This window comes from Corythoichthys intestinalis, chromosome 5 (assembly GCF_030265065.1).
Source record: "Corythoichthys intestinalis isolate RoL2023-P3 chromosome 5, ASM3026506v1, whole genome shotgun sequence".
Lineage (NCBI taxonomy): Eukaryota > Metazoa > Chordata > Actinopteri > Syngnathiformes > Syngnathidae > Corythoichthys > Corythoichthys intestinalis.
This window is the reverse complement of record NC_080399.1, coordinates 17,418,341-17,442,652: the sequence shown is the minus strand read 5'-3', so window position 1 is coordinate 17,442,652 and position 24,312 is coordinate 17,418,341. Positions and strand designations below refer to the sequence as shown.

At 38.3% G+C, this 24,312-nt stretch overlaps 1 protein-coding gene across 3 annotated transcripts in view; it reads left to right on the top strand.

The window, feature by feature from the left end:
- The window catches only part of kcnq1.2 (potassium voltage-gated channel, KQT-like subfamily, member 1.2), a 430,571-nt gene extending 406,794 nt beyond the window's left edge, over positions 1–23,777 (top strand). For all 3 annotated transcript variants that reach the window (XM_057836472.1, XM_057836473.1, XM_057836470.1), the window contains one exon: positions 19,733–23,777. In XM_057836472.1, the coding sequence (XP_057692455.1) occupies positions 19,733–19,879 (147 nt within the window). In that variant the 3' untranslated portion in view covers positions 19,880–23,777. The remainder of the gene's footprint in view (positions 1–19,732) is intronic.
- Positions 23,778–24,312: the final 535 nt, after the last annotated feature.

Sequence of the window (24,312 nt, the reverse complement as noted above, 5' to 3'; positions counted from 1 at the left end):
GCAGCTCTGCTTTAATAAGTTTACTTGTGTGGTAAAAGGATTATGTGTGATGAGTACAGGGATGGTAAAACCTTTTCAGAATCTACTTTTCTGCACAATGTCTCTATTATAGTTTTTCACATCGTATGAGTCCTTTTTTGGGTTATGTGAACAGCCCGATCTGTCTGGGACAAAGTGAGAAAAAAAAAAAGGAAGAGAAGGAAATCGGGAATGTGAAACGAAAGAATCTATGTGAGATTATAGCAGGCCTCAACACATGCTCGCCCTTTTGGACGGCACGTGGCAGACCGGTCCTTGATTCTTTCTCATTGTGTGATTCAGGTGCATTCAAATCCAAACCCAACGTCTCTCCTTCCTCTGATCGCTGCCAACCCTCCCAGTACAAATGGATTGGAATGCTATCTTCGTAAATGACAGCCAATTAGTTCAGTTTTTAAAAAATTTACATATCAGCAGGAAAAAACAGGCGTCTGGGTGGTATACTATACTTATAAATTCCTGAAGGGAAACTGTACAAATAGGTCAGATGGTTACATTAGGGATTTTTTCACGTTGGCTACGTTAGCTGGTGGTTTACAGTTGCTCCTCTCCATTAGTATGGAAACCAGAGAGGAAGAGCATTTTAAGCTCACGGAAGCGCTCCAATTTAATTGTGGAAAAATCCTGGAAAATATCATGGAACTTTGTGGGGACAACTTAAAACACGAGAGGGAAAAAAAACATCAGACATCTTTACATGCAGACATGTTGTCACTACAAATGAGCTTGGAATAGGGAACATTTTTTGCTGTTTTTTTGTTGTTGTTTTTTTTGGTACATTTTTCAAGTAATCTAGTGTGAGTCTGGTTTGCATGTCTCAGGTGGTAGACCTCGTCCTCCAACCTACTGTTGGGGTATTAAAAACTGTTTTTAAAAAAATGTTAATATGCTGTCTTATCATTCTTCGTGTACATTTTTAAGATTCTGTAGTAACGCAACCCTGTCAAAATTACAAGATTACGATACCTCATTATTATTGTGTGCCATTTGCAGAGGTTGGTAGTAACACGTTACATTTACTCAGTTACTGTACATTTACTTGAGCAACTTTTTGAGAAAAAAGTACTTTGCGAAGAAGAAACACTACTCGTACTCGTACTTGCATTTTTCCGCTTTATTGTACATATTACATTTGACTTTATTTTGGCCAGAGATGTCCACAGTGGCTTTACAAGATTAACCAATAAGATATTGCAACCAGTGCCAAAGACAGCCCTTTTTAATTTTCGTCTTAGTCTTTTTGGAAGAAATTACTTATTAGTCTGAGGCATTTCAAAATATGGTCTTTTTCTAATGTACAGTTACTTAAAATGGTTTTGTCTGTAAAATTTAAAAATTTAGTCCAAAAATAAATGAATAAATAAAGGTTTCCAACAATTTCAAATTAACATTGACAGACGGGCACATGTTTTGTCGTTTACAAAGAACTTAGAGATACTACACACTTAGCAGGAAAACAGTACATTATTTTCAATTAATTAAACCCACCTGAACACCACAAACTGTATGTAAAAAAAAAAAAAAAAAAAAAAAAAAAAGTTTAATAGCGAGTTAATAGGACGTTCGCCATGCTAAAATTTATGCTAATGCATAAATGCGAGCACCAATGCTATGCTAATGCTACATGTTACATTTAGTGTGTGATGATCACTCAGCCCAGACCTTTACAGGGATCCCCAGACTTTAAGACTTGTTGGCTCTAATAAGCTACAATTGTTCTCTTTTACTAAAATATGTTATTAGAAACACATATATTATTGTCATTTATTAAAAAATCTATAATATTAGTACATGTTTTAATCTACGGAGGACACCATGTTTTATGCGCTCAATGTTCACTGGGGGTGATGACTCAGTTGGCCTGGACTGGGAGAAAAGCTGTGCAAGCTAGCAAGCGAAGCTAGTATGACGACTGCCATGATTTTGTCATTCTGCTGCTGGTCAGATTTTTTTTGTTACAGAGATGTGGGATGAGTTTCCAACGTCGTACCTGCATCCAATTCCAGCTCATTAGCAGTGTATTTAAACCGATCCTAGGCAGCTTATATTGACTTGTTGGCATTTGACAGTTTGTATACCCTTTTCGCATCTCCCTTTTTGCGATCGCGTGTGTTTTTGTGTGTTCAGTAAACCCTTTTACGCAATTCCTTTGTTATTGTTGTCTGCTTGCTGTCTGAAGTGAGACGCATTTTTTAATTGTGGTCAAGTCAGCCACACTTTGTTTTTAGTTGCGTTTCCCTTTCAGGTTTTACCACACACAAATAGCGCATGTTCGTTGCGATTGCTTTAAAAGGAAAATCACGACTCTAATGTCACGCGAAAGTATAGTCCTGTGGTCTTAGTGTCGTCTGTCATACGGGAAATGCGGGTTTGAATCCCGCTGGAGACTTTCATTTAAATGCTTTTGCTGCTCATTTCTTGAAATATCGACAGTGCTGTCCTGCTCAACACTTTTCTGCTCGGGTTCAAATTGGAAGGGCAGAACCGACGACATGTTTACTGTATGTAGCTAACGACTGACACTGTGGAAGTACGGCAGCGCTGCCCAGTGACGTCACATCAATGCGTCGTCAACAAAAATGGCGACCTACTAGTTAAACTAATTTTTCAAATTTTATAAAAGCGAAAACATTAAGAGAGGTTTGAATATCAAATTATTACAACTCATACTAACATTTATCTTTTAAGAACTACAAGTCTTTCTGTTCGCAATTCCCTTTAAAGGCTAAAGCAACATTGCATATTCTCTGTTGTCAAGATAAGGGAACAAATCTTACCATATGTTTCAAAACAAACAAACCTGGATTGCAGCTCAGCTTGATGCACAACTTAAGCATTGGTGAGATGAGGTGGGGGGTGCAGCACATGTCACATGAGTGACACAACCTAAACACTGCATCAATGCATACGTACTTATTCCACGTACAATACGTAAATGTCACGCACGGTGAACATATGACGGAACCTATGTGGCATTTTCTTCTCGTCAGATGAAAACTGGCATTCGTCTCCTTGTTTTAGTCTCCCAAGACACGTTTTTAGCTTGTCATCGTCATGAAAAAAATTGCTTGTCGACAAAATATTTTCATAATCGTCGTCGTTGACGAAAACAACAATGGCCGCAACAACAATCACATGATTCTATTCATTGGATTCATGAATCCAACGTAAGAATACAGTCACATGATCAGACAAGAGTGGGAAGTCCTATGATTACACCGGACTGTTCAATCACGTGGCGTCCTAAAAGAACTGTCATAGACTTCATAATGTATTGGCGATAATGTATTGGCGGGGCGCGGGGCCGATTCATAGGGGGCCTATCTCCGTCAAAGCTGACCGAGTGGAAACACAGACAAAAAGCTTTTTCTGTTGAAAATTCTGGTGAATAAATACTTAAATCCCTGTATTATTTATAGAAATGGACGTAAAGCAGTCTAGATTCATGGTTAAAAGCAAAAAAAAAAAAATGTGCACCTAGCATTTATTTTACGTAAATTGTGAACTATGAGGCTAGTCAGAAAGGAAATTAGCGGCCGCCAAATTTAAACAAAGAGCTTTTTCCGTTGAAAATTCTTGTGAATAAATGCCTAAATCCCTGAATTCTATATAGACATGGACGTAAAACAGTCTCGATTCATGGTTAAAAGCAAAAAAAAAAAAAAAACGTGCAGGTAGCATTTATTTTACGTAAATTGCGAACTATGAGGCTACTCAGTAAGGAAATTAGCGGCCGCAACATGTAAACAAAGAGCTTTTTCTGTTGAAAATTCTTGTGAATAAATGCTTAAATATCTGAATTCTTTATAGATATGGACGTAAAACAGTCTCGATTCTTCGTTAAAAGCAAAAAAAAATATGTGCGGGTAAGATTTATTTTAGGTAAATATTGCGAACTATGAGGCTAGTCGGTTAGGAAAATAGTGGATGCCATATGTAAACAAAGAGCTTTTTCCGTAGAAAATTCATGTGAATAGATGCTTAAATCCCTGAATTCTTTATAGATTTACATTACATTTTAAATGAGTCTTGATTCTTGGTTAAAACGCAAAAAGAAAACAGTGCAGGTAGCATTTATTTTGAATAAATGAATGAAATATTTATCGTCATCATCATCGGTATCATTGACAATTACAAACTGTGATATGATTTGCCCGAAGGAAGAAAGAACCGAAGAAAGACAAGGGCAGACGGGAGAAGCATATGCTTATCATTTTACGTATTTTACGTAAATATTGAGAACTATGAGGCTAGTCAGTAAGGAAATTGGCGGCTGCCATATGTAAACAAAGAAGTTGTTACGTTGAAAATTCTTGTGAATAAATGCTGAAATCACTGAATTCTTTATACATAGATTTGTACGTAAAAGAGTCTTGGTTGAAAGCAAAAAAACCATGCAGGTTGCATTTATTTTACGTAAATATTGCGACGTATAATGCCAATGCTGTAGCAGCTAATTTCTCCCATTGATTTTTTTTTACCACAACGTTTCAAAATGCATGCATGGTACGAAAAATATAATAATTACCTTGAATCCTCGAACAAATAACTCCTAAGACAATGCTTCCTGTTTGTATGTAGTACAGCTTTCATACTTTTTCAACCTAAATCCGGCATTAGATCGCTGCATGTGACCGACTGCTAATAAATGAAGCGGCGTGTTGGACGACCCCCTTCGAGAGGGCACAGTGAATGGGGAATGTGTCATGTCAATACATTATGAAGTCTATGGCACTGTTAAAAATAAACTATTTGACATAGTCAACATTACTCTGGAGCTAGGATTTCAACCACTCTCCCAGTTTTTATTTGGCTCAATAGACCACGGAAAACCACAGATATGATCGTTTTAATTCCATTGTAGAAAATGTTTTCTCCACTAGAAGGCACTCATGATCTTTGGGCGGGTGATGCTTCGTTTCTGCAGATTTTTGTGTATTTTGTTTGGTCTAATACATCCATGTTATAGGTTTAAAGGACAGTATCATAATAACAGTTCATATAGATTACTTTGTGCTGAGAAAAAATATATACTTTTGTTGAAAAAAATTCTAAGCAGGTACTCACAATGTTACTCATTACTTGAGTATTCTTTTCACCAAATTTTACTTGAGTAAATGTTTTGAATGACTAATTTTACTTAAAGTAATATTATTTTGAAGTAACACTTCTCTTAAAATTTTTACCTACCCTACCCACCTCTGGTCATTTTTGTATCAGAGACAAATTGAGAGCAGGTTGTGACATAAAAGTTACATCTCACATGTCTGCAATTGTGCAAAGCAGTCACATGTTTGAATATAAGGTCTTGTGACCAGATGCCGTTTATGAAGAAAGAAGAAGTTTCTGAGACAGCTTTAGAACTGTCGATGCTTGATTTTATGCCTTAAGGTTTCTAGTTTAAAATGTTACCCATTCAGACTCGATACAGATAATGTAGTTGAAAATCATTAGGATTCTCGCTGTGAAAAAGATAAATAATAGCTTTCATATATTCAAGTGCAGCACTGGTAAGGTAACGTTTTAAATGTGGCTGACTTCGGACATCCCAGGCATAAGTTTTCCATAGTGGGTTAAGCTCACGTGTGGTTTAATGAGAATAAAAAGCCTTCCCGCTGGGGCCAAGTGTGTCCAAATGACTAATGACTCACGGGGTGCTGCCCTGTTACTAAGTCGTCTGCCATCACTCAGCATGTTGGGTGCTGAAAACACGTAATGGGTTCAGCATGTCAGCAACATGCTAGGTTTGTACTTTTTCCCCTTCCTTTTTGCATTTCTTCCTCTCCATTCTCCTTTTATTGCCAATATGTAGAATAGGAATACTGTAGCTCTATATATGGAAAAGCCTACCTGGAGTGACCCTGTGCTACTGAAAAAGTTACATAAAATTCAATTGATTACATAACTTAACAGTGGAGTGGACCTTTCACAACCTTGGATAGCACTCAAGTCAATGCATTTTTTTTTTTTTTATGCTTTGGCACAAAGAATAGTCACATTTAGTTTAAAGGTTACTTATAGAGAACTGCTGATTTAAAGACTTGTAGGATCTAATAAGCCAGAATTGTTCTCTTTTACTAAAATATGTTATTAGAAACACATAAAATAATGCCATTGATTTAAAAATATAATATTTAGTACATGTTTTATGCACACCTAGGGGTGATGACACGGTTGGGCTGGACTGGGAGAATAGCTGTGTTCTATACTAGCGAGGCTAGTATGACATCTGGCACGATTTTGTCACATTCTGCTGCTGGTCAGATTGCTTTGTTACAGAGCTGTGGGAAGAGTTCCTGACATCGTACTTGCATCCAGTTCCAGCTCATCAACAGTGTTTTTAAACCGATCCTAGGCGGCTTGCCGAGATACTGACTTGCTGACATTTGACAGTTTGTATTCTTGACCCCTTTGTTGCGAGTCGCATCCTTGCCTTGGTTTTTTCGTTCGTCTGCCTCTCAATGCGGTTTTCTCTCGTTTTTTTTTTTTTAATCCAACCTACTATCACGGATCCATTCTTTTGTCTCCCTTTTCGCGATCACGCGATTTTTTTGTGTTCAATAAACCCTTTTACGCAATCCCTCTGTTCTTGTTGACTGCTTGCTTGCGCATTTACGGACCGTAACAGATTTGTTGGTTTTCATCTGAGGACTTGTTACAGATTGCAGCTAATAGATCGATAAACAATACACATGCTATTGATGTAGAAAAAAATAATGTGGTCCTTGTGGTGTTAGTTAATGTTACTAAACACTAACAGTGTGGTGTTCAAGACCACCTGCATGCAGCGACAGTCCGCAGCTGTCACTCTCACTAGACGAACTTGAACACTACCGGTGTTCTGCAATTCCTTCCATGCGGCGCGATCAATTCTGAGTGTTATTGGGGGTCAGAACCAGAGTGTATTTCTATTTTTATCCATTTCAGTGTTTTTAATTTTGCTTTTAATAATATTTTATTTATTTATACATGTATTGATTCATTAAAAAATAAAATATATATCATAAAAAACAACCACAATAACAATTATTATTATTACTACCATTTTTAATTTAGACATCAAGTTTGGGTCAAGTAGGCTGCACTTGTAACCCTCATGTTAATATTGTGGCTTACATTAAATGATGTGTCTTAATGAGATGAATAAAATTAGATTATTAGATTTTTTTTTTTTTTTTAATCAAGCAAAAATAGTCACCTGCCCTATAAATTTGAAAATCTCGAGCAATATCAAAACAATGGACAAATACATCTCATTTGATGCTATGAATTATTTTTTTTATTGAGCAAAAATTGTCACTTGCCCCATAAATTTGAAGCAATTTCAAAACAAGTACATCTCATTTGATGCTAAACAAGTCTAAATGTTGACATGTATACTCATCAGCCATGTTTTTTTTTTTCACTAGAAAGGACAGAATTTCAAACTAGGACAAAATTTGAGTATTTATTAATGAAACGAAGTTTTATGGTTCTTCAAAATCTGTTAAAACACTCTAAAATAATGGTAAACACAGGTTTGCTGCTCTGAATGATGTAGTCTTTGATCCATTATTGTTACAGATACATTTTAAAACAAAGTTTTTAATGCATTTTTATTCATGTTTTGGGCACACAAATCAAAATCTAATGGCTGTTAAATCAAACAAAAAATGCGGTTTATTCCGTTGTTGGCTGCTACAAAATGATCAGAGCAATCGATTTTCACTGTAATGTTCATTTTTCTCTTCCACTAAAACTTTTTAGTTTCATCAGTTCATACAATAAATTTGGATCTTGTTAAATCCTTGCCTCTGAGTGCATAGAATATGAAAGTATGTAGTGTTTTATTACATTTCATTGTATTTTAAATGAATTGGAAGGCGTAAAACTAGACATCTTTATTTCCTTAGTCATTATATGCCGTCAGAGGCCTTAATTGCTCATAAAACAGTCTTATCTTTTGTACTGGATTACTCAATACAACACCTCATCACAATTGGTTGCATGTGAAGGCCCCCGCATCCATTCATGACACTTCATCCACTTTTCTTATCCACTTCGTTCCATTTGTCAGCTATCATGGGAAAATTTAGCAAGCGTCCGCCGGGGTACCCCCCAACAGATGGCAGTGTGACTCGCTTGGTCAGCACTGGCCAGCTCTTGAAGACCAGATGAAGGGTGGCTCTTCTGCGGAGAACCGACAAAGCAACGTGTTGACTCCTATTTTGTCCCTAAATCACTTAAGTAGCTTTAAAGCCGTGTTTACTTGTCTCGAACTCTGTGTGCACATGGCGAAGTGTTTTTTTTTTTCCTTGCTTCCCAGATGCTGTCTTTGGAAACTTCACTGTGATCTGCAGTCGAATAGTACAGCGTAACATTCACAGCACACCGCATGTATAATGACGGGGCCTCTCATGTCTCCAGCAGGGCTTTTAAAATCAGTCCATGTCAGATGTGAAAGTATGTCATAATTTATAGTTGACAATTCACTGCTCTTGGTTTCATACAAGCCCCTTTTCACTGTCAAACTGTCCTGCCGGGACAATCACTTTGATGCTACCTGTCTCATTCCATTAGCAGTCCTCATGAATCTGCTTTGAATTAAAATGGAATTTTCTGAATCTCATTCAATTTATTTACTAGAGGTGTAACGGTACACTAAAATCCTTTTCAATTTCTGCCCTTAATTTTAATTCGTTTCAGTTTCTTCAAGTGCTTGGTTCGGTTAATTTTTGAGAGACGGCGAGAGCAAAAAAGTCGTTTTTGGTATGTGGCAAAATGGATTTTGGTATGTGGCATTTTTGCCGTATACCAAAAAAATGCCGCAATGTCATGGCCTTACTTAGGTGTCAGTTGAATGTCAATGCACTGTTATGATAAGTGTATGGTCAAAAATCACAGCCACACGTTTTCTGCCATTCAAAATGAATGGAAAATTTGGACGTGCATAGCCGTCAATGGCATGGACGTGCATGGCTTGTGAAAAATGCCCCAAAAAATGCTATACTGTATCCATCCAAAATCCATTTTGCCACACACCCCCACACACCAAAAAAAAATGCCACATGCCAAAAGCAATTTTGCCACATACCAAATAAAATGCCAAATACCAAAATCCATTTTTGCCCATACCAAAAATAATGCCACATACCAAATAAAAATGCCATATACCAAAACCATTTTACCACATACCTAAAAATAATGCTATACCAAAATCCGTTTTGCCACATACCAAATAAAAATCCCATATACCAAAATCCATTTTGACACGTACAAAAAAAAAAGCAACATACCAAATAAAAATGCCATATACCAAAACCATTTTACCACATACCAAAAATAATGCCACATACCAAAATCCATTTTGCTACATACCAAATAAAAATGCCATATACCAAAAATCCATTTTGCCACATACCAAAAATAATGCCACATACCAAAATCCAATTTGCTACATACCAAATAAAAATGCCATATACCAAAAATCCATTTTGCCACATACCAAAAATAATGTCACATACCAAAATCCATTTTGCCACATACCAAATATCAATGCCATATACTAAAATCCATTTTGCCACATATCAAAAAAATGTCACGTGCCAAAAGCCATTTTGCCGTGTACCACCACTTTTCGTTCTCGCCCCTGCTGGAATGTTTTAATACAAAAAAGACGGGGAAAAAATCCCCTAAAATTATTTTATTTTTAGAAATGTAAACAATAGATCTACACTGGTACATTTACTTACAAAATGAATTGATTCTGGAAGTAGTTTCTTAACTTCAGTTTCTAAAATTCTGGAAGTATAGACGCGTTTTCCATGTAAATTCCCTAATCCGTTCCAAGCCCCCAAAAATTCTTACATAAATCCTTTTTAAGTGCATAAAAATGCGTCATAACATGTAACAAATATATGTTACAATTACATTATTGTGCAATAAACATAAAATCTCAGTTGTGCATAATGTAAAAAAAAAACCAACAAAAAAAAACAAGAATAAAGAATCAAAGATAATACTCATGTAAAGCTGTCAAACACATGGGGCAATTGAAGAGAACTCTGGTATACACACATACAGTAGGGGTCCCTCTTAGCTAATTGGATGCCAGGAATGCAAGGCAATAGCCAATTGCAGAACCACTAAGTATGTTACGTTCAACTCTGACAGCTGTGAGTACCAGCCATACTGTATCTTTATCTTACGTATCCTGAAATTTCTTAACAACAAGAGGCAATATTTTCCCATTGAAGCGTGTGTTAACCTTAAAATTCTGTATGTACAGACTTTCTTAAGTAAAGGTGCCACTGTAGTGTAAATAAATAAAAGCTACCTAACTATTTGGGTGATATTTCACATACCATAATTTTCTGACTATAAGCCAGATCTGACTGTAAGTTGCGCCCACCAAATTTGACCGAAAATAATTATTTGGTTGTGTATAAGCGACATGGGAGGGCTCCACGGAGGAAGCCACTGCTATGTAAAAAAAAAGCAACAAAAAATATTGTTGCTTGTTTAATGTTCGCAAAAATGCACTTGGACACTCTACAGAAGTTTTGGCAAAAATATTTTGTGGACTGACGAAACCAAAGATAAATTGTTTAGGAGTAACACACAACGTCATGTGTGGAGTAAAAATGGAACAGCTCACCGACATCAACACCTCATCCCCAGTGTGAAGCATGGTGGAGGGAGCACCGTGATTTGGGGCTGTTTGCTGCCTCAGGGCCTGGACAACTTGCAGTCATTAATGGAAGAATGAATTCAAAACTGAGGCCATCTGTCAGACAGTTGAAGTTAGAAATAGGATGGATGCCGCAACAAGACATGTGATCCAAAACACAGAAGTAAATCAAGTTCAGAATGGTTTCAGAAGAACAAAATACATTTTCTGGAGTGGCTAAGTCAAAGTCTAGACTTGAACCCCATTGAGATGCTGTTACATGACCTACTGACCATGTCAGACTAGGGCTGGGCGATATGGCCTTAAACATGTATCACGATAAATTGAGCAGATTTATCTCGATAACGATAAATGACGATAAATTCGCCCAAGCGGACTGTTATATAATTTGAAAATCTGAATCAATGCATGAAATACAGATTAACTATTTCTTGTTGATTTATTTACCAGCATTCAATTTGATATACTGTATTTAACAATTGTACATGCAGTCTAAACATTAAATTTATAAAAAATGAGGGCTGTCAAAATTATCGCGTTAACTGGCGTTAATTATTTTTTCAAATTAATCACGTTAAAATATTTGACGCAATTAACGCACTTGCCCAGCTCAGACATATTTAAATGTCACTAGAGTGAAAGGCCCACTTGTTAATTGTGTTTTGCGGAGTTTTGCTGCCCTCTGCTGGCGTTTGGGTGCGACTGATTTTATAGTGTAAGTAATTATTGCCATCAACAATGGCGGGCTACTAGTTTATTTTTTGATTGAAAATTTAACAAATTTTATTAAAACGAAAACATTAAGAGGGGTTTTAATATGAAATTTCTATAACTGATTTAGAACTGATTTATTGTTATAATAAACAAATACAGTCCTTATGTACCGCATGTTGAAAATATATATCCATCTTGCGTCTTATCTTTCCATTCCAACAATAATTTAGAGAAAAATATGGCATATTATATAGATGGTTTGAATTGCGATTAATTACGATTAATTAATTTTTAAGCTGTAATTAACTCGATTAAAATTTTTAATCGCTTGACAGCCCTAATAAAAATGTATTGTAAGCAATAAGAATTCAAGTATGAACATTTATAACAGTGTGTATGACTTGAACAATGTACATTGTCAAAATCAATATGCCTGTGCAAACATGTAATTGTAACACAAATGACTTGCAGCTTGAACAGTACACTTCAAAAAGACAACTTATTGTTAATGGCTGCTGTGATATAATTATTAAATAGAAGTGTTTACTTTATGGTTTAAGGGTTTTTTTCCCCCCCCCAGTGCATTTTTTCATAAATGCACGCACAATAAAAATAGCTGGGGCCATTTCTCGGTCATTTTAAGTTTCGCCGTTGGATTGTACTTTATGCAGAATTCTTTACCATCACAAAAGCTATCAGAGGAATCACACACACAAATACAAAATAACGCCACATAGTAATTGCTAGATGCAGTCCGTGCCCAATCCACTCATTAAGTTCAGCCGTTTCGACAAGGTTAGAGCCTCTATCCGACTCCATAAAGTTCATTTGTAGCGTTAGCCGCTAGCTAGCGTTAGCCTGGCTACCAGTAGAAAGCACCATCTCCGGAAATCGTGAGAACAAAGGAGGACAGCGGGTGAAAGCCCGTCTGGATGCCACCAAGAGTCTACTAAATGTCGGTTGAAAGTTTGGTGAACCTCCCTTAAGCCACACTCCATCACGTTTTGCTTGTAGCGTTAGCTGCTAGCGTTAGCTTACCGGGCTTTTGTTTGATTGGCTTCATGATGATCACGTGACTCCCTACGTAAGCACATTCACTGCTTTCTTAAAGGGGAATGAACATAGACGAACAACACAGAATCAAAGCGGGATGAAAAGACTATTTTCTTGTTTTATTAATTTACCGAATTTACCGACATGGTCAAAATTACGTCGGTCATCGTTAAGAATTTCGGTGACGGTAAATTTTCGGTTTACCGCCCTGCTCTATGTCAGACATCCCAGGAATCTGACTGAACTACAGCAGTTTTGTAGAGAAGAATGGGCCAAATTTAGTCCTGATCGATGTGCCAGACTGATCTGGAGCTATAGGAAGCATCTGTTGGGCGGATTTAGTTAAAGCAGACACTGTTTTTTCATCTGTTTGATTTTGACAAAGATAAGATCACATTTGATGGCGATTTTATGCATAAATGTGAGAAATTCCAAAAAGTTCAGATCCTTTTTTTATCCCACTGTACATTACAACAATGCGGAAAGAGGTTCTCCAATGAAGTGCTCTTCATAGAATGTAAAACGAGAAGGGGAAAAAAGCAACAGTCACTGGCACTGATGCAACCAAAGTCACAAATTAGTGACTCTTCTGTGCGCCCAGAAACAAAAGAAAAATGTTGAGGAGAAGGGGGTTGCAGGAAAATTGCAGCAGGTGCTGGGGACTAATGAGCCACAACTCGGTTGAGTTTGTTTGCTGGAGGACACTTCAGATATGGGTGGATGGAGAACAAACACCAGGCTGGAATGTTTGACTTAATGGTCAAAACTAGAACAGCGTCACTAAAAATTTCAAAAAACAAAAATTATTTCAATGTATCTAAATTTCTATATGTATGTATGAAGCAATATTTACAAGACTGCAGTGCATACGTGGACATAAAGCCATTGCAACTCATATTTCATATTTTATGCATCCTACTATAGCGATCGTATTTCAACAAGAACTAATAGCTTCTAAATGTCCTGCTCCACCATAAAAACGTCCTGCCTGTCAGACGCACACTCCTAATAGATGGGAAAGAGGGGGAAGGCGTATATGCAGGAGCCGGTGAAAAAGCTCCATTGATGTTCAACGACAGAGCGCTGGGCATATAGTTGTGAGTCGTTTGTGTCTCGTGAGGTCTTGCGGCTCTTTCATGTTTGTCACTGTTGAAAAAGCGCAGTATTTCTAGAAAGGGCTGTTAGGTATATTATCCTGTCATATCCAATACAGGAATGTTCTCATTTGACTGAAACAGTTAATATACATTACTGAAACTTAACCTTTTATACGGCACTTGTTTAACTCATTGGCTGCCATTGACGACACTAGAAGACCAATCCATTTTGACTGGGTGAGGCTGGCAGTTGCCAGGCCAGTAAACATAGCTTAGCAATTAATGAGCAATTACAAATGAATTTCAGAGCGTGGGCCATACCCAGTTTTTTTTTATTTTTTTTATTTTTTAACATTTTTATTTTTATTAATATTTTTCATTTATAAATTAGTTTATTGTGATTGAGGGCTATACAAATTGAATTGAATTGAATTGAATATTCACGAAAGAGTGCGTAAGGGTCGTAGGGATTCATCATTGAAAAAAAATATAGAGAATATACAGTGGGGCAAATAAGTATTTAGTCAACCACCAATTGTTCAAGTTCTCCTGCTTGAACAGATTAGAGAGGCCCGTATTTGTCAACATGGGTAAACCTCAACCATGATAGACAGAATGTGGAAAAAAAAACAGAAAATCACATTGTTTGATTTTTAAAGAATTTATTTCCAAATTAGAGTGGAAAATAAGTATTTGGTCACCTACAGACAAGCAAGATTTCTAGCTGTCAAAGAGGTCTAACTTCTTCTAACGAGGTCTAACGAGGCTCCACTCGTTACCTGTATTAATGGCACCCGTTTTAACTCATTATCGGTATAAAAGACACCTGTCCACAACATCAGTCAGTCACACTCCAAACTCCAAAATGGCCAAGACCAAAGAGCTGTCGAAGGACACCAGACACAAAATTGTAGACCTGCACCAGGCTGGGACGACTGAAGCTGCAATAGGTTAAACGTTGGTGTAAAGAAATCAACTGTTGGAGCAATTATAAGAAAATGGAAGACCTACAAGACCACTGATAATCTCCCTCGATCTGGGGCTCCATGCAAGATCTCACCCCGTGGCGTCAAAATGATAACAAGAACGGTGAGCAAAAATCCCAGAACCACACAGGGGGACCTAGTGAATGACCTACAGAGAGCTGGGACCACAGTAAGAAAGGCTACTATCAGTAACACAATGCGGCGCCAGGGACTCCAATCGTGCACTGCCAAATGTGTCCCCCTGCTGAAGAAAGTACACGTCCAGGCCCGCCTGCGGTTCGCTAGAGAGCATTTGGATGATCCAGAAGAGGTCTGGGAGAGTGTGTTATGGTCAGATGAAACCAAAATAGAACTTTTTCGTAGAAACACAGGTTCTCGTGTTTGGGGGAGAATGAATACTGAATTGCATCCAAAGAACACCATACCCACTGTGAAGCATGGGGGTGGAAACATCATGCTTTGGGGCTGTTTTTATCCAGAGGGACCAGGAAAACAAGGACCAAACAAGAAAAGAACAACAAGGAAAGAATGAATGGGGCCATGTATCGAGAGATTTTGAGTGAAAATCTCCTTCCATCAGCAGGGGCATTGAAGATGAGACATGACTGGGTCTTTCAGCATGACAATGATCCCAAACACACAGCCAGTGTAATAAAGGAGTGACTTTGTAATAAGCATTTCAAGGTCTGAGAGTGGCCTAGCCAGTCTCCAGATCTCAACCCATAGAAAATCTGTGGAGGGAGTTGAAAGTCCGTGTTGCCCAACAACAGCCCCAAAACATAACTTCTCTAGAGGAGATCTGCATGGAAGAATGGGCCAAAATACCAGCAACAGTGTGTGAAAAGCTTGTGAAGAGTTACAGGAAATGTTTGACGACGACTCTATAAACCGTATTATTCAGGATATAAGTCGCACCTGAGTATAAGTCGCACCAGCCATAAAATGCCCAACAAAGAGGAAAAAACCATATATAAGTCGCACTGGAGTATAAGTTGCATTTTGGGGGGAAATTTACTTGATAAAATCCAACACATAGAACAGATATGTCATCTTGAAAGGCAATTTAAAATAAAAATACAATAAAGAACAACATGCTGAATAAGTGTACAGTATGATAATGTAACATGATGCATGAACAACAAAATGCGAACGTGGCCGGTACGTAACATAGCTATTAAATGTTATTAAGAAAAATATAGCATAAACATGCTAACAAGTTTACCAAACCATCATTGTCACTCCAAAACACCCAAATAACATGTGAAAAGATATAATAATGTGTTAATAATTTCACACATAAGTTGCTCAAGAGTATAAGTCACACCCCCAGCCAAACCAGTCCACCTCCACTCCATGTATTATCCTGAATCAGAAGCACTTGTTTGAGGTGGATGGCAGCATAAAGACACCTGTCCACCCCATGCAGTCTGTAAGACTCGAACTTGTAACATGGTCAAGACCAAGAAGCCGTCCAAAGACACCTGAGACAAAATTGTTCACCTCCACAAGGCTGGAAAGGCTTACGGAGCAATTGCCAAGCAGCTTGGTGAAAAAAGGTCCACTGTTGGAGCAATGATTAGAAAATGCAAAAAGCTAAACATGACGGTCAATCCCAAGCGGAGTGAAGCCCCATGTAAGATATCACCCCGTAGGGTCTCAATGATCCAAAAAATGGTGAGGAATCAGCCCAGAACTACACCACAGGAGTATGTCAATGACCTGAAACGAGCCAACGTTTCGAGGCTTACTGTTGGTAATACACTCAGACATCATGGTTTGAAATCACGCATGGCACGGAAGGTTCCCCTGCTTAAACCAGCACATGTCAAGGCCTGTCTTAAGTTTGCCTATGACCATTTGGATGATTTAGAGGAGTCATGGGAGAAAGTTTTGTGGTCAAATGAGAGTAAAATAGAACGTTTTGCTCATAATTCCACTAACCGTGTTTGGAAGAAGAAGAATGATGAGTACTATCTCAAGAACACCATCCCTACTGTGAAGCATTACCTCTCTCACAGTGAACATGCACCTACGATGAAAATTTTAGACCCCTCCATGATTTCTAAGTGGGAGAACTCTCAAAATAGGGTGTTCAAATACTTATTTTCTTCACTGTATTAACATAGTCACATGCCATATAAAAGGTTTACTTTAAACACTTTCACAAACACAAGTGACAATTTCTATGCTCGTTCACCAAGTTTTGTTGCTCTCCCACAAACTACTGAATGAGTATTTTAATATACGTATTATAAAAGTGTATTTAGCAGTGGCGGATGCTGGTCTTTCAATGAGGGGAAACTCAGTGTGTCCGCCTGTGAGTGCTTTGTGTCGGTGGAGGGACTCACTGGTCATTAGGGTAAGAAACTAGAGTGCTAGAAGTCAAGTCTTTAAACACAAGCAGCTACAAAAAAAACACCAGAAATACAAGCTCAATTTTTCGCTAGTCGTTTTCAACAAAGCACATGTCGCTAGAATGATTATGAAAGTCTTTAGTTCAATGTCCACACTGTTTAAAGGACTGTGAAGCTGCAGAAATGAATGAAAAGCAAGCCGCAGTGATAAGAAGCTAATTCTGAACAAAAGTTGAGTGTGTTGTAGCACATATTTAGATAATGACATGTACACTCAACAGTATACATTTCATCACTTTTTTTTTTTTTTTGACATTTTGGGAGCAGCTGAGCTTCCCTTGCAGTCTTAGAGCAATTGCCACTGGTATTTAGTTTAATGTGTCAAAGGATTTCCACTAGGTACATCACAGAATTTCAATTGTGCATTTGGAGGTTACTCACGTCTTTCAGTCGTTAGCAAAGTTGTAGACGCAGCTACGTGTGCATCTCTGTCCCTGTTTGTACATTCTAGGCTAACCAAATAAGTAAGGAGGTAAAAGAAAGGCCAAAGCTAAAGTCTATGCAAGACCCTTTGGAGTACATGTCAAATATATTTGTGCGGCTTCTTCTGTGTCTTCTTTGTACACAGAATGTGCTCAACAAACACACATGTATTAAGACATCGTGTGGTGCGGGTAGTTTTTTGTGCGAATGTGCGGTCTAAAAATGCACTCAAAATTGTACACTTTAGAAAGAAACTTTGTTATTTTTCTCTTGAGCCATGGCTATCAACCCATGATTATAGGTGTGTATTATGGTCATAAAGATGTGAATTTGCTCTTTTTATTAGTTTACATTTTCCTTGAAATAATTTTAATTTATATTTTTATTACAGTGGTACCTCTACTTATGAAATTAATTGGTTCTGGAAGTCTTGTAACCTGAAAATTCCGTAAGTAGTATGTTAATGCCCTAATCCGTTCCCAGCAATACTGAAAAGCCACATTAAATTTTATAATCGGGGTAAAATATACCTAACCTAACCGTTAATGCCTATAATGAAGTAGATAATAGAACATAATGCAAAGGAAAAACGAAGAAAAAACTTTCGCCTGAGGCGAAAGTGTTCCTGCTTTGAAGGCACAGAAGGAAAGATTGCTTCAGCAACAACCTCCAACACCTAGCCCCGGGAAAAGGGAGAAGTGTCTTATAGTGCCTTCCATAATTATTGGCACCCCTGAAAAAGATGTGTTTTATAGCTTCTAATATTTTTTTTTTTATTCAAATAATATGGGACCTTAATGGAAAAAAAGAGAAAAATCCAACCTTCAATACAAGTGCATTCATTCAGTGGGGGAAAAAATCCCACATACAGAAAAAATTATATGACATCAAATCATGTGTGTCACAATTATTAGCACCCCTGATGTTAATACTTTGTACAACCCCCTTTTGCCAACTAAACAAGGTCTGGGGACTGAGATGGCCATGGGAGGAGCTTGATTTTGGCACGCCAAACCCACTTAGAGTGTTTGTTGCCAAAAAGCTCAATTTTGGTCTCACACAAAAAGCCTGGGACCGTGTGGTTTGGTCAGATGAGACCAAGATTGAGCTTTTTGGCAACAAATACTCTAAGTGGGTCTGGCGTGCCACGAAAGATGCGCATGCTGAAAAGCACCTCATACCCACTGTGAAGTATGTCGGTAGGTCAGTGATGCTGTGGGGCTGTTCCGCTTCCAAAGGCCCTGGGAACCTTGTTAGGGTGCATGGCATCATGAATGCTTTGAAATACCAGGACATTTTAAATCAAAATCTGTTGCCCTCTGTCCGAAAGCTGAAGATGGGTCGTCACTGGGTCTTTCAGCAAGACAATGACCCTAAACATATGGCCAAATCTACACAGAAATGGTTCACCAGACACAAAATCAAACTCCTCCCATGGCCATCTCAGTCCCTAGACCTTGTTTTGTTGGCAAAAGGGGGTTGTACAAAGTATTAACACCAGGGGTGCTAATAATTGTGACACACATTTTTTGGTGACAAATAATTTTTTCTTTATGTGGGATTTTTTCCCCCACTGAATGAATGCACTTGTATTGAAGGTTGGATTTTTCTCTTTTTTGTCCATTAAGGTCCCACATTATTTGAATTAAAAAAATATATATTAGAAGCTAAAAAAAACACATCTTTTTCAGGGGTGCCAATAATTATGGAGGGCACTGTATGTCAACACATAAAAAATGTTTTGTTTTTTACTACACTGTCCCTTGTACGTAGGCAAACTGCAGCTTTTGGAAGATGTAAAAAGGTTGTCCGCCTGATTGCCTGCCCGAGCGGTCCACTGTCCAACATAGCGACAGCACCCCTGCCCTGCAAATACTCAAGATGCTAATTAGAGCAATCCAACCCTGTGGTTTTGCGAGTGTGAATGGTAATGACTAATGAGGACCTCAATGCTCACAAAAGATATGCTGATTAGGGTTGGATGATCCTTCTATGGATACAAAAGGGATTTGTATCAACTGATCCACCCTTGGTAGTTCTTGTTTAAGCTACCACAAGAAAAATAAATCGTTAAAAGTATGAGAGGGAAATACATGCAAGACGTTTTTTTCAGGCAATGAAAAGGTGATAAAAAACTCAATATAAACAAAAAAGTGAGTAGTCGCCGCTTTTAGCCGATGTGCGCATGCGTGTGGATGCTTGCACAATCGCACTGAGTCGCGTAGGAAGGAATTGCAGCAAACGGGAAACTAAAATGGTTTTACAATTCTAGTTTTTGTCATTTTGTTTGTTTTCGTCAACAATAATGACCTCGGTTTGTACTCTTTTGTTTTTCAGGTTTACCAGATGGACCAGAAAATGGAGTCGGTTCTCCGAATCCTCACAGAGCAGTTCGTGCATAAGCCCGAGCTGATATCCAAGCCTTCCATCCGCAGGGTGACCATCCAGAAGCGAATGGGTGTTAGCATTGACGAGGGACCCTGAATGATCTTTCCAAATTTGCCCTTTTTGAGTTTTGTCATCGACTTATGAACAAGAGCCTGGAACACATAGGGAGGCACCAAGAGCAGGAATCATGGTGTTTTGAGAAAAGCTAACTCACCTTCTTATGCTCACTACTGTAGCCCCTTCTGGGGTCTTATTTTAGCATCTAAATCCCATTACATTCCCTAGCACCTCCCAAAGCCGTGACTCCCTCATGAAGGGAATTTATGCTTGCCTGCTCTTCTCGTCCTAATATTATTCCTAAGCTAACGAGCAAGCAATCAAAGCGCTGACGTTTTCCAAATGGGAGTCCATGCTGGGGCGCGCAGGCATTCCACAAATCATTCTATTTATCTTGGCACCGTCTACACACACACACACACCAAAAGCCATCTCGATTTAGACTGTGTAAGAGGTGATCAAATAACACGTAGAGGGGAGGACTTCATTTAGCCCACGCAATCGTGTCCTGTTTGGAAATATTACTAGCATTGAAGCTAATAAAAAAAAGGTTGAGGCAGTGAAGGACCTCTTGGCAGATTTTATAAATGTCCATCAATCATTTTTAAGCAGCACCAGCAGGAGTCTTCTTTATCTCCTCCAGATTCCCACTTTTTGAAGTTTGACAGAAACTTCAATAAAAATGGGACAAGAATTCAGTGCGTAAACAAAAACAGGGTGAGATTCATTTGTACTGTGATGTGCTATCCAAAGAGTAATGTGATGACTCTCTCTTCAGTTATATTATATATACTGTATACAGTCCCTGACAAAAGTCTTGTGGCTTATCCTTTTTGTAGAAACAATTGCTAATAACCTGACTTTTAAGTATTCAATTGGTTTCAGAAATGGCTCATATGAAAGCTAAGACCCTCCCAAACGATGTTGAATGCACAAAAATAAACTTGTTTCACTGAAAAAAGATTTATAATTTAATGAAGACATAAAGGTCAAATTTTGGCAAGACAAAAGTTTTGTCGCCTACAGAAAGTCTTGTGAAAATTGAACAAAAAAAGTACTTCAAATACATAAATATGTTACATAACATAAGTGAATTAAGTAGTGGTGCAGTGAGATCCAAATTTAATATTTTGTATGACTTCCACTGGCTTGAAGGACTGCATCCATGCGGTTCGGCAAGGATTTGTACAATTTATTGAGGAAGTCATTAGGAACATCAAAGAAAACAGTCTTGCATGCCTCCCAGAGTTCATCAACATTCTTGGGTTTCGTCTTCCATGCTTCCTCTTTCATCCTGTTCATGTCTGGTGACTAGGCTGGCCAGTCCTGGAGGATCATGATCTTCTTTGCCTTGAGGAACTTTGAGGTTAGAGATTGAAGTATGCGATGGAGCACCATCCTGCTGCAGAATGTGTCCCTTTTTATGGTTAGGAATGTAGGAGGCTGCTGAGATTTGTTGATATTTCAGACTATTCATGTTGCCTTCCACCCTGCAGATCTCTCAGGATGCAGACAATTAAAAAAACGTGGTATTTGCCAAGGCCCACAGCCTGTCAAAAGGATGGATGCCGGAAAAGTGGCAAAAGGTGGATTTTTTCAGATGAATCTTCCATTGAATGACACCACAGTCACCGCAAATATTGCAGGAGACCTACTGGAGCCCGCATGGATCTGAGATTCACTCAGAAAACAGTGAACTTTGGTATAGCAATTAGAGATACAGTGGTACCTAGACATCCGATCATTTCAACACACAATCTTTTCGACAACCGACGTAAAATTTGACTGGCCACTTGTTTCTACATCCGACGACATGCTCGAAATAGGACGATCTATGACAGCGGCGCCGTTTTTTTTCCCCCACAAGACAGACTCACGGAAGATTTTTCTATGAGAGCAATCAACATGCATTCCAATAATGTTAGTGCAGGGGGTGAAAAAAAGGAAAAGGTGATGCTTACCATTGAAATGAAGGTGGAAATAATAGCGTTGTTTGTTGTTTGTTGTATTTGAAGTACATTTTTTGTTCAAATTTCACTCTACTTTCTGTGGGCGACAAAACGTTTGTCTTGCCAAAATTTGACCATTATGTCTTCATTAAATGTTAAAACAAATATATTTTTGTCCATTCAACATCATTTGGGAGGGTCTTAGCTTTCATATGAGCCATTTCCTAAACCAATTGAATAATTAAAAGTCAGGTTATTAGCAATTGTTTCTACAAAATGGATAAGCGACAAGGCTTTTGTCAGGGACTGTGTATATTTAAACAGAACACGAAATAATCAAGCAGGATCAGAAATCGAGGAAAAATCTCAGCACAGTTCAAATGGATCAGCATCAGCAGAACTCAAACCATGTTTTTAAAGTGATATTCCTCAAAAGTTGGATTTTCTACATTGTTTTTTAGCTTTACTATTCACATTGCTTACATGTTTTAACTCATTTTTACAGTCTGTTTAAGTGTTATTTAATGCATTACCTGTACAGTATTTAAAAGTTTTGTCAATGAATGAAATCCTGTACTTTTGGTATGTAATGCCTCATCATTTCTTACACACACAACAAAAATGAGTAATACTTTTATTTCTTTTTATGCCTCAGTGTTTCACCATGTTGCTGTGTTTAAAATAATTTGCGTAACTTTAAAAGCCCCTAATTTTTAGGAATATGATTTTAAATCTCTAAAATTGATGCCCCCCAAAATGTTAATACAGATAGTTCCCGGTTTAATAATGAGTTCCATACAACTCAGAATTAACCCCTTAAGTACCCTTATTCTCAAAATAACTATCGAATCACAGGAATAATAGGTCATATTAATAATATAAAGTAAAAAAATCCCTCACTTAACGTCGATCACACAATTCTTCTTACAACTGACATTCATTTATTTGTCACCGTCAAATTATGAACACACATTTAGAAAATATAATCAAGACAGAGCATACAATCATGCTATGAAGTAAATGCATAAAAACATATTTGCTTAGAAAAACGAAACTCATTGGCTGCACATTAATGCCGAGGGAAATAAGGTCCAAATCTTGGGCAATTTAACAAGGAAAATGGCAGCTATTAGTAGGTGATAACCAACGCTGCTCAACAAGCTAGCGGGCTAACAGCAAGCTATCAGGGGGGCATCGCAGAGTCTGCGCCGTTTACCCTTTCCTTGCCTTCTTTAAATGTTAAGCTTGAGTTATGCTCCTGCGTTGCGGTGACGGCGAAGTGACTATGGCGTCAATGAGCATTCGATAGTTCTAATTCATTCGATAATTGTAATTCATCGCCAAGCCACTAGAGGGGTCTGGCTTTCTGTTTGTATGGTTTTGGCGCAAGCTTGTCGACTTCCTCTAGTTTAACGGAGAAAAAAATAAATAAATAATGTAAGATGGAACGCTTGAATGTGTATCTGCAGCTCATCAACAATGACTAAATGTTCATCATTCAAATATTGAGGCGCAGGCAGCGCAGAAGACTGTTTCGAGGCGGTCTGTCCGACTTTTGATGCCGCACAGAGAGTTCTAGCCTCAGGTGGAAACCAGCAAGCTGTGGCGGCTAGTTTCAACCTGCTTCAAATTTCGAGCACTGGGTCCAGCGTTTTGTCCGCGGTCTGCAAAGCCCTCCAGCACGATTTGTTTGCTGTGTCCTACAACCAGCCAGTGGGAAGCCATAGCAGATTTCTTGCAGCTATGGAACTTCTCAAACTGCATTGGAAGCCTTGATGTTAACATGATCATAAAAGCACCGAGGCACTCTCAATCAGTGATGATGTATCGAGTGTGAACTGTCTGTTGTTGAAAATTAAACATCAAAATTCTTTTGACACCAAACCTGTGCTTTATTCTTCATATACTTGAAGTGTAACACGTAAATAAGTCATAGAGTCACAGCAAACATATGGACACAATAAATGATGAAATGCACCAACCAAAAATACGACATAAAGTGATAAAAAGCTGGCAGTTTTTGGCCAACTGGGTCACCGCTTTGTGTGTCCATTCAATTCCGAACACTAAAATACTTGTCTCGCTGGTTCTTCCATTATTTTTATTCAATCGCTGGCTGACCTTGAACCCCGTATTTTCAGCAATCTCCTCCCACGAATTGCTTGCCATTGGCAGTCTTCATAATGTCTTGACAAGACATTGTAGAAGTTGTCGTACTTGCTCTTCGTTGATACTTTCGTCGGCTTGGCATGTTTGACAATGGCAGTGATTTCGCGCTAAACCGGAAACAGCAGTCTGAGCGGACCAATCACAGTCCATTTCCGCCACGTCATATGCGTCGACGTAAGGCAAAGTCACAAAATACTGGAGGTGCACGTCAGGCTACGGCGGAGGGTCGTAAATCGGGTTTTCTTTGACGGCCAAGGTCTGACGCGGAAGCATAACTCAGCCTTTAACTGGCTTCCCACCATGAAAGCAACACTTGAATCTAACAGAAAGTAGCGCTGGCTTGACGTCAAACAA